Raw genomic sequence first — 11,598 nt, forward strand, 5'->3', positions numbered from 1 at the left:
GTTCCAGGAGGAGGTATAGGTGTGGATGATTGCAACTGAGTTTTTATTCTACTTTTTTGGGGGGGGTGGAAGTCTGGGTGAAAGACAGAGTTTCTGTTTGACTTTTTCCAAGGCGAGGGTGGAGGGTGAAATGCAGATTTTGCTGTCTGAGCTGTGACAATTGAAGAGCCAGGGAGTGGAGAGGGGAAGACACAGGAGGCCACTGACACAGCATATTATTCACAACGGCAAGACAAAGGAGTCCATACCATTGAGATTAAAACACAATGAAAAGAAAAAGGGCTTCTTCTTACTGGTAATTCTGTGTCATAGCAGGCGACGGAATGCCAAAATACATTTGTTATTTCTTTAGAATGTCAATACTTCGTGGAATGCATCTTAGAACATTGCATGATTTACATTTGTACTTTATTTCTTCCTTCAAGTGAAATGAGAAACTTTAAAGCTACGGTAGTTGTTGTTTTTGGCCACACGAGGGCAGCACAACAAGCAGAAAACATCTCAATACGTTGTTATTGCTAACATTGCTGACATGTAGTACAGGCTGTTAAGTCACCTTAAAATAGATGATTTCATCAGCATGCAACATTTCAAAACAATATTCGGCACTATTTAAACACTATACTTTCACTGTGTGATGTAATTAGCTGTTTGTTTTAAGTCTGCTTCTTGTTTCTTTTATGTGGTTTTTTAAAGTGTTTTATTTAACTCTTTAGCTGTTTTTACAGTCTGTTCGCTTTTTTTATGCAACAATTTTTTACTGCTGCCATCTAAGCCGGGACTCTCTCGTTTCTGAATCTCAATGGGAAATATTCCTGGAAAAACAATGGTTAAATTATTAAATACAAGAACGTAGAGGCTGGAAGTGAATCATTCTGAAGAGCAGCACATTTTTGAAAAGCTCAGCATAAGAACCAATAAGCAGGTCACCAACACGGAGTTATGGAGGCGAGGCACCATCACAACACCTTGTGACTTTAAGCCTTTATGCAAAGAGCCACCAAACAAGCTCTCAACTCCGGCAGTGAGAATGTGCATATATTTTACTGTAGGCGACGTCCTCTCTTGTGTTTGTGTTCTTCTTGTGACCTAAACCCTGAACAGGAACTACAGCAGGTACAAGAACGACAACTTGCGGACACACGCGGTCCTCTGTACACACCCACGTATCCCGTACATTCACACAAACAACCCAAGAACAAAGAGAAAGGAAAAGGGAATAACAGTGTGACAGCTGCGAGGCAGAACACACCCCGGCAGATGTTCAGGCTGCATCCGCGCTCGCATGACGGCGGATACAGCCTCCACACACGCACACTGCAGCACTGTAGAGCTGCATCTCCTTCAAACGCCTCCACTGTCTTTAACGCGGGCACGGTTCCTAAACAGTTTGAAACCCAAAGTTCCACAGTAAACTTCCAGGTTTAGCGATGTTAACTTTCAGTAGGATGCACACATTGTTCGGTCACAAAGAAGTCGAGGGATGCTCCAAATAATGTACACATTCATCAAAACCTTGAAAAACTCATTTTTCTTTTCTAATAAAAAGAAAAAGCTTCAAACTTTGGGAATGCAAATAACACATTATGATGGAATTATTATGGTCTAACAATCTAACAGGCAAATTAGAAATGCTATGTACATGGCTGTCTTATTAATGCATGAGTGACATCACCTTCACTAATAGAGAAGATACCTAAATGGTGTTTTACACTAAAAAAAGGTCTTTTGATTGATGTGCAATTATTGTCTTTTTAGTAGAACAATAACTGTAAACCAAGTTATTGATGAGATGTTTTTGTGTGGAAGTGGTTTGTTTCACCCTGAGTAGCGTCTTATATAATAAGTATATGTCCACCAAGCAGCTCAACCAATCAGAGCCTTGGGTCTGAAACCCAGGGCAGTAGAAGTCCACAGACCACTGGCTACATGCTCCTTCAGCTTATTGCTGCCAGCGCACAGCAATGAAGTATTGAAGGCACTTTAGATCCTCCCCTCATCTGTTTCTAGAGCTGGACACAGCTCACAGTGAATCAGTCTGAAAGTGCAAAAGTGAGGGGGGGGGGCAAAAACAGGATTTTGAAAATTGAGGTTATTTTCAGTCCCAGTGGAAATATCTGCTCTATGTTCAAGTGGTGGGCAGCTTCACATCGGAAACGTAATACTGTTGGCCACGATAACATCATCAGAAGGTGCATCATTCAAGTCGGGCAATTAAGATAAATTGGTTGAATTCAGGGAAAGACTTTCGAGAAAGTGGAAAACCTTCTCACGTCCTGCGTTGTCCGAGTTGCATGTATCCACCGTATACACCTTTACACCATCACGTCCTCTCTGCCTTGTGATCCTTTGTGGTTCTGAAATCAAGCATATGTACTTGACCCTTTGCTAAGCCCCGCCCCCTGCTGCTACGTTACCATGGAGCCCATACTGCCACTAACTGCATTTTAAAGAAATATTATCAATATATTATGGTTTCAGAGAGAGGCAAATATAAGCATATATCCAGGAAGTCAAACTTATTGAGCAGTGAAAACAGGTTAAAATGATAAAGATAGAAGCTAAAGCTACAGATCACAGTGTGAGACCGTCACCTGGTGATCTTCTTTCAACTTCTGTGGGTAAAACGTGCATTTGCCTGCTGGTTTGCACTGACCTTTGTAGTTAGTTGCTGTTGGATTGATTCAAAATATAGCCAGTCAGACAACTGAGGACTTCTTTCCTCGCACACTTCCTTAAAATAAGAATGGTAATCTTTGGGCTTGTGGAGGATTCCCCATCAGTCGAAGTCAAAGGGATCAAGTCCAAGTCACTGTGTTTGAGTCAAAGTCGAGTTGCGAGTTGTTTTTAATTTAGTCAGATTTGTCATTCAGGACCGAGTCCAAGTCACATAACTGGAGTCCACACCTCTGTTCTGCATGTCTCCGGTCTCGTCTCGGCTCTTGTGTAACTACATGCATTTGGACGTGTGACACCTGATGGCAGCATACTGAACTTAACACTACGCGTCGGCTTGTCATCCACATCCACGCCTAAAAAACATGAACTGCAAGAACGGAATGGAAGACGTCCCACGTCTGCTTTTCCTGCATGAACTTTCAGACCCTTCACCAAACCTGTACCTCACTGTGGAGGTTGAACACTTTCGGGTCACCTACCGCCCCGCCCGACCAAAATACTGACAATTGTCACAAACACGGGAAAACCCAGCAGCCCCGGGGGGAAACTGTTATCGAGTTATTGGCCCGGATCACCAGAGCGGTGGTTAGGCCTCTGCTGCGAGGCGTTCACGCTCCGCCGATCAGAGGCCGACCGCAGCCAACAGCTGCCTGCAGGCCGGCCAGTGGAGAACACGTCCACGCTCAATGAAAAAGAAACCTCTCTCTGCAAGCAGAAAAGATGGTAGTGTTGTGTTTAAGTGCTGTCCCTTTCCACCCCAACCCCACCCCCCCACCCACATCCATTTGCCATCATTATGTACTACTGCCCCCTACTGCGGGACCGTGGCTGAGGCGCCCCCAAGGTCAGTGTCTGTGTGAGGGGGGGGGGAGGTGGAGAGGAAAGCCATGCAGGGGGGCCCTTTACTCCTGAAGAGGCTGGAGCAATCGATGGCGAGCCACCAGCCGCCACGGGGGCCCCCCCCGAGGGCCCTCACAACACTGACATTAGTGGAGATGTCTTCCTCCATGGGGACGGTGGGCTGTTGGGAGTTAATGAGGGAGGTGGGGGGTACCGTCGGGGACGGTCCAGAAGCTTGAGGACAAGTGTGGATGGGGGGGGGGTGGACAGCTCGTCAGCAGCTTCTCATGTGTGAAATGTTCTCCTGTATACTCGCTCTGATGGAAACATTCTCGGACCATTTGACGATGGTTTCACAACTATTTGAAAAAATGTCTGTCATAGCTGTACGCTGAGAAATGTGACATTTCAGCAGCAGGACAGAGATGGACAGGAGGACAAAGAGCTGCACTTATTTGCAAATGCAAGCCCCCCCCCCCCCCCGATATAAATTTGACCATGTCTATTCAGAAAATGTGCTGTCTGCTCTTATGCATTAGCTCAGCAGTGGTGCATTTATTCCTTTAAAGGTTGGGGAAAAAAGTCAAACGTGACATTCACGTTCATCTGGCTTGAGTGTTTAAAGTAGTTGCATCTTCAAAAATCCTTTTTTCTTTCAACTCAAGCAAATGCATGACAACTGGGCTTTCCTCGCTAAAACCCTTCACAGGTCTTCACTCCAGCAGAGCAGCAGGACGGCATCTTCACTGCTCTTAAAAGGAGGCGGAGTTATTCTCTTAATTAAAACCAGAAGATTGACAGTTTATCATCCTCTTTATTGAAATAGATCAGGCTTCAAATACAATCAAACATCAACATGTAGCAGTGTGCGACAGACAGAAAACATATAAAAGTTGAAAAGGAGACTTTTAAGAAGCAGAGGAGCGACAGGACTGCTGGAGGAGTGTGGAGGTGGGTCCTTAGGCGCTGGTCTTCTTGGGTCTGCCTCTGGATCTCAGGACCAGTCCAGGTGACGTCTGGGTGCCCATCTCTACCAGTCTGGATTTGGCGTCGCTCGCTTTTCCAGTGCCGGGTACCTTCTTTGGTCTCGCAGTTTTTTTGGGACTTTTCTTCACTCCATTGACTGCTGTGGAGGGACATCCATCATGTTTAAGCACCGTTCTTCATGTACATCATTTGACAGCTGCTTGCTGTTACTGATGTCTTTGACTTCTGTCAGTCTAAACCCAGTTAACCCGTGGAGACACTGTGACTGGTTACGCATATTGGATTATAGGTTCATTTAAATAAAAGCACAAAGACATTTACACCACTAAACATGGAAAGAGCTCTTTGAAATGCGGATCACTGAGTCAGTGGAACACTGGAGAGAAAGGAAAAGGCGTCTATTTCATTTCTTGTTGAGTGGTTAGTTACCAGTTGATGGTTGTCAGGCTATCAAATGGGAAAATGAAGGAAGGAAGCTGACACCGCTAACACTGATGCACTCCTGCTCTTCCTCGTTAGGAGCTGCCACAGCTGCTCTGGAAGTCTTTTTAATTTGCTCAGATGAAACATCCATCTCGGAGAGTTCAACCTCGACTCCGGTGAACAATAGAGATGCCGGATCATCATTGCGTCACTAGCGCTCGACGCTCTGCAGAGGAAGAGGTGGGGGGGGGGGGGGGGGGGAGCTTACCTTCATATAGATACCAATGTTTCATCAACCATAGCCACAATAACCACTGTTAATGCTTTGTACATGTTGGGGGAATCCCAGATGCCGATGTGTCCGGGTTCTTAAAGTCATCTGAAGGCACTCGGTAGCTTTCAGCGTGTCTAGCGAGCCACACACACGCTGGCTGGTTCTCCACAGAGGTATGAACCCAAAAGAAAGGAGTCTTTGCAGTGACTATGTATGGAACCACGCGTAAAGTTGGCTTTGCATTTTGGTCACATCTGCTTGACCAATCATGATCGACAGCACTGCTGGCAACCAATGAAAGTGCCGTGAACTTGAATTACGTACCAGTAACTCAGCAACAAAGAATAACGGCTCCTGCTGAGGAAAAGACTAAAGAGGGAAATATTTACCTCTTTTCTTTGTGACTCTCTTTCTCTTGACGAGTCCTCCGTCCGGCTCACTCTCATCTGCTTCTTCTGCTTCATCTGCCACCTTCTTTCTCTTGCTGGTCTTCTGGAAGAAGGAAATGAGGGGGGGGGGGGGGGGGGGGGGGGGGTTGATTAATACGCTGTGTACCTCAGTGTGTGGAAGTCACCAGGCTCTGTAAAACAATATGTAACTAATATAGATACACATTTATTGAATTGTCATTTATTATTAAAATAATAAACCAGCAACTTCAAAAATCTTCAAAATTAACTTGAATTACAATTAAACTTTAAACCTTTTAAATGAAGCAGCAAATCAGACAAACAGGAATTCATATTCCAGATTATAATTGATATAGTATAAACACATGGAGTGACTAGATCAGAGCCATTGTCACCGTCACCCCATCCAGCTATTTGAGTCAGTCTCAGCCAGATATGAGAGTCCACAAGTCTTTCAAAATAAGACAACTGCTCAAATGCAAAGTACAACACCTTCCTCTAAATGTTTAATTAAATGAAGACATTTTAGTTTTCAACCCGAATCCAGAAGCAGTGTAAAAGCTCTCACAGTGCCACCAGTGTCATCTGATAAACACCATCTCACCAGCCACCAGGACCAGATACTAATCCATCAAACAGAAACACTAGTGTGATTAAACAGTGGGCTCAACAAAGATGGAGGCCTCTCAGAAGCAGTGCTAGCGCAGCGCAGAGTTCCCCGTCAACTAGGACTGCATGGACCTTTTCTTCTGGTGCACTTAATGAAGGCAATCAACTCCTCCCCCTCCTTCCTGGGCCTCTATAATGAAGCTACACTCTCAGCCTGAACTATCACTCACACACACTGCCTGCCTGCCTGCCTCCCCCCCTTTACATTTTCCCCTCCATTTTGACAATTGCTACCCCATGATCACCACACGGCACCCGCTGACGTGAACAGATTGGCGGGATAATTATATACAATAACCAGCGCTGGGGCCCGGTAACCTTTCGGCTGAAAACTCCATGTCCCCGGTGACATCTTCCATATGCACCGATACTTACTATATCTATCTATCTATCTATCTATCTATCTATCTATCTATCTATCTATCTATCTATCTATCTATCTATCTATCTATCTATCTAGATAGATAGATAGATAGATAGATAGATAGATATGAGTGTGTATGAGAGACAGAGAAAGAGAAAGACAGAGACACACAGACAGAGACAGACAGACAGATGTTATTGTTCATATAAAAATATTGATGAGTGAAGTGAACATTTAAGACCCAAAGAAACACGTCACTGAGAACTGAAGTACATCAGACAACTAACAACTCACTTCAAGACATTTTAATAATTCATAAGCATTTAGAGTGATAGGATTGACTGTACCATTGAAAAAAGGACAGATGGGAGGACGTTTTTTAACCAATGCTTAGTAATACAGATAACTACTGCAGTACTATGAAGCACCGGTGGCTGACGGACCGTCACAATTTAGTTTATCTGACATTAAATAAAGATGAATGAAGGGATGTCATCACAGAGAAATGACATTCTCATAGTGTTTGGACCGAGTTGCCCAGAGGACAAGAGATGGAGGGGGAAGAGAAAGGAGCAGGACTGCATCACATGTACCTTCAGCCATCACATTCTGTTTTATTGTCAACGTTCGATGTCTAATTTTACTGGATGATGAAGACATATTCCAACACTTCCTAATTAAAGATGAACATTTTTACATAACTGTATTAAGAACATTCCTGCACCTCAGCCTCTGTTTACTGGATTTGCAGCATGATTTGTACCGTTAAATAATATCTAAATATAACCATGAGGTCACACTTAACCTTAAAAAAAGAAGAAAGCAGCTGCATCCACTCCGCACATCACATTCAGAAACATGACATGTTGGGCAGTGGAAAGTAACCGAGAGCATTTACTTTAATACTGGATTCAAGTACTGGTTTGAGATATTTCCATTTTTAGTTACTTTGTAGATTGAGATTATGAGATGAAAATATGATGGGATAAGTGAATATATATATATTATTATAAATTAAGCTAATGTAAAGTTCTTCACATTAGTCCCACCTTTCAAAGCTGCAACCTTAAAGTGACGCTTCCATAATCAAAATCAAAAACAGGCTAGAACATATAATGTTAGAACATCAGAAATTGGCCATTCTGATGATTTTTATAATAAATAAATAAATAAATAGTCTGGAGCCTTGTAGACCAGCTGCTTTAACCAAACAACGAAATAGTATCGATGGCAAAAAAACATGAGGGATCTCTAAAAGTTATATTTGCTCCCTTTTTACTTTTGTGCTGTGACTCTGCTGAGCAGGTAGAGAACAGGGGGTTTTAGAGCCGCCTGCTGGGGTTGAAAACAACACAGAGCGATGAGAGTGAACCCAGAGAGTAAAGTTGTGGGCCAGCGAGCTAAACAAAGAGCTGACGCTCACTATGAAGCTATAAAAGAGTACATTTTGCTGATAAAACTTGATTAGTTTTACTTCAGTACCATTTGGGATGCAGGACTTCTGCCAACACGTCTGCGGTAGCTTAGCTAAAGGGCTAGCCATAGCTCAACATTAGCCTGTCTACATGGGCCACACGGTACGACATGATTCACACGCCTGTGGTGTAAAAGACTGTAGTTAATCCGTGATCCGTTGTGTGTTTCAGTGTGTGTGTGTGTGTGTGTGTGTTCACCTGGGCGGGGGGTGAAACAGCTCCACTGACGGGAGTGAACTTCAGCTTGCCGTCATCTTTAGCCTTGATGTCCGCCAGTCCGGCCTGCAGGATGGAGCGCAGCTTCTCGTACGGCGGTTTGTCTTGGTACCCCACAGACTTTACCTCCTCCATGAACTTCTGGATCTCAGCTGCAACACAACAGAGCGACAACGTGGTCATCGTAAACCAAAGCCTGCAACCAGCTCCTTGCCTCTATGCCACCATAAGCGTGTCTCTCATTTCTTATTTGTGTTGTGATCGTCTTAATGTTGTTTGTACACCGCCTACCACCGTTTCGTTTTGTGACATGGCTTGTCTCCATGAAGTGCTTCTGTCCGTGTCTCGTGACGGGGGGGGGGGCTACATAAATGACCCTGACTGGACTCGGGCATCTCTCTCTTCGTCACCATAATGTTCTGCTCCGGTCGCAGCGTCCCGCCTCATTCTGTGCGCTGTGACTTTCCTCAGACTTGACACACGGTCACAAACACACTCACAGATGGAGTTGTAAACAACACTTTGGTTGTGCTCAGCAGAGCAGAAGGAAGGCGGTGTGACGCTCCGCATTCCGTCTCCTCCGCCTGAGCCGACACGCTGCCTGCAGGTCAAAGTGCCAACAAGAAGATGGCAACTCTTGAGACAACAGACGCCAAAGTCGCCATTTACAGTCGGAACTCTAAATGTTTACTGCGGCGTGTCGTCGGACTTCTATCCTGATGAGAATCAAGCAGGTCTCAGTCTGGAGGGCTATAGTTGGTGTGAATGAATGTAAATGAAAGATGGCATTCCTTTTGACAGACAGGGATCATGTCACACACTAATATGTTCCTCTCTGTGGAAGTCTGATTCAAAAGAAGTCTATGGCTATGACTTATCTATGAAATCGACTCTCATATGCTTAGAAATGATGACAAATTATGAGAGAATAACGCAAACACACTTGCAGATGTACATACCGTCACTGTATTGTTAAGCTACTCTGGCTTCTCATTCATTATTGCACAACTTTGAACATAACTTATTGGATGGGCTAATTACAGTCCTGCCAAAGCCACATATACCTTATTTATTAATTTTTTAAAATTATATATTGGAAGATTATAATCATTGATTGCTGTCGGGACGAAATGTAACAAAAAAAAAGAAAAAAGATGAAAAACATTACTATTTTGTGATATTGGGCTATATTTAGAATTGACTTAAATCTGAGGAAGAAGCAGGGACACTTTTTGTGTGTGTGTGTGTGTGTGTGTGTACACCTCTGTGCACATGTTGGCTGGGTATGGTGAGGTGCTTTGGTCTGGACCCTTTTCTATTGATGCTCATTGTGTCTAAGGACTGGTTCAATCCTCATCACACACAGCTGGAAGCTACAAACAATGCTGTACTACCGGGCTATTAAGCAGCTGGAGAAAGTGGAGGGTCATGGGTAATACTAGCCAATTCTTTTACTGGTTTCTATTCTTAATGGCCATGAGAAGTCTGCCTTTCTTACCTGGCTTGTCTTGAGAGGAGAAACACTTGGTCATAAATTCAGAGATATTTTCTTGGCTCCTGTAAGAAAAAAAAAAAAAAAAAAAAAAAACAAGCGGCGTGATTATTTTTTTCTTCCATAAAAGTTTAAACATTCTCAGTTTAATACAACTCGCTCTACTTGAAAGGTGAAAATTGCTAAGTTGCAAATTCCAAACGTTTGCCTGCCGAGATGCAGCAGACACGCCCATGCATTCAGTGACACAACTCAAGCCCCTCCCACCTGATCTTGGAGTCCCTGACGTAGAGCGGGTCCTGCAGCTTGTCCTCCCAGGGCAGCCGTCCACACAGCCACTGGACCATGCAGTAGCACAGGATCTCCAAGTCGCTCCGCCTACACGCAGCTGGAGCCAAACAAGCACATCAGAGGAGGCAAACACTGGCAGCCGCTCGCACTGCCATGAATAGCAACAGCAGCATTACAAGGGGAAACGCAGCGTTACCACCATTGTGAATGTTTCCGTCTTACACCAAATCCATTATAGGAGTAGTTCCACATTTTGGAAAATAATTGAAATGAGGAGATTCCCATCAATCCCATGCGGCTTGGGGAATTATGTTTTGAAATGTATTTTTAAACCAAAATGTGTTATACGAGTAGTATTATGAAACAGATTTACCCTGTAAAACAACGGTAATTATAAGTTATTCCAACAGGTACATACAGTTCATTAAATTAGACTTCTGTATTTCCCCATCCTGAGCGTGTTTAGGAGCAGAGGCCGGCTGGGAAGCTACCGAGGAGCCACTCGAGGTTCAGTGTCTCTCTCGAGGAAAATTGAACGTTCAGACAGGAGGTGGAAGAAGTGAATAAAGATGGATTCTTCTTAAGAAGTTGGAAGCCAGTTTTTTAGCACTTGGGAGACTACCTCAAAGTGAGGAAGCACATCTGCTACGAGCTACCGGAAGCAGCCAATGAGGCCTTCTCTTTCTGCCTCAATAGCTAAACCAAACTTATACAGAGCCTTTCAAAAGGCAAAGGTACCTCACATGAATGAGAACACATGTAATGTTCAACAACCCACCTGTCAGTTTATCCTCTCTGTGTGTGAGACCAGATCACAGAATTAAAGCCCTGGCAGTCGGGTTTTAAACGTTACAGAGCTACGAGTATTGCACGTGTACCTACTTGCTCCTTTGTGGGCGTCGATGCTCGTGAACTCTATGGTACCGTCGTGACATCTCTTGGGGTCCTCTTTGTACTCTTTTATGACACTGTCGGGCGCGTACCTATATGCCAGCCCATAATCTACCAAGTACACCTGGAGAGAGACACTGATTCAGACATGCACAGAGACATTCAACACTATATACATGTGTACTTTTTCCAGGAAGAATTGTAATTCCACCTACATAAACTGTATTGTTATTATTAAGTCTGCATTGTGCATATAAGCCAGACTTGGTTGTTGAATTTAATTAAGAAACGTGCAGAAATAAGACCAAACATACATCTCAGTGACTCCAGGGGAAAATATAAAAATAGCAGATACAAATAAAAAGAATAAAAAAACAACCGTACCTAATATTAAATCCTGAGGGGCCAGGTTTTTAAATTGTCATTTATAAATAGCTCTTTAATAACACCACCAATGATACATTATTAATCATCAAATTAAATATTTGTCCCTGCCTTGTTTGCTAGAAAAAGCGCTTAGCTGCTGCCATCTAATCTCCCCACACAAACACACACACACACACACACACACACACACACACACACAC

General features: G+C 43.7%; 1 protein-coding gene across 5 annotated transcripts in view; it reads right to left on the bottom strand.

Moving 5' to 3' along the window:
• Window positions 1–3,228: 3,228 nt before the first annotated feature.
• The window catches only part of vrk1 (VRK serine/threonine kinase 1), a 12,863-nt gene continuing 4,493 nt past the window's right edge, over window positions 3,229–11,598 (bottom strand). For 3 of the 5 annotated variants that reach the window (XM_031866824.1, XM_031866826.1, XM_031866825.1), the window contains exons 8-13: window positions 11,003–11,135; window positions 10,097–10,217; window positions 9,836–9,894; window positions 8,320–8,489; window positions 5,593–5,695; window positions 3,229–4,645 (exon numbers count right to left, since the gene is read on the bottom strand). In XM_031866824.1, coding sequence (XP_031722684.1) covers window positions 4,479–4,645; window positions 5,593–5,695; window positions 8,320–8,489; window positions 9,836–9,894; window positions 10,097–10,217; window positions 11,003–11,135 — 753 coding nt within the window. In that variant the 3' untranslated portion in view covers window positions 3,229–4,478. The other 2 variants (XM_031866827.1, XM_031866828.1) reach the window with 2 other exon arrangements.

Source organism: Anarrhichthys ocellatus, unplaced genomic scaffold (assembly GCF_004355925.1).
Source record: "Anarrhichthys ocellatus isolate YVR2014 unplaced genomic scaffold, GSC_Weel_1.0 scaffold36, whole genome shotgun sequence".
NCBI classification, from domain to species: Eukaryota; Metazoa; Chordata; class Actinopteri; order Perciformes; family Anarhichadidae; genus Anarrhichthys; species Anarrhichthys ocellatus.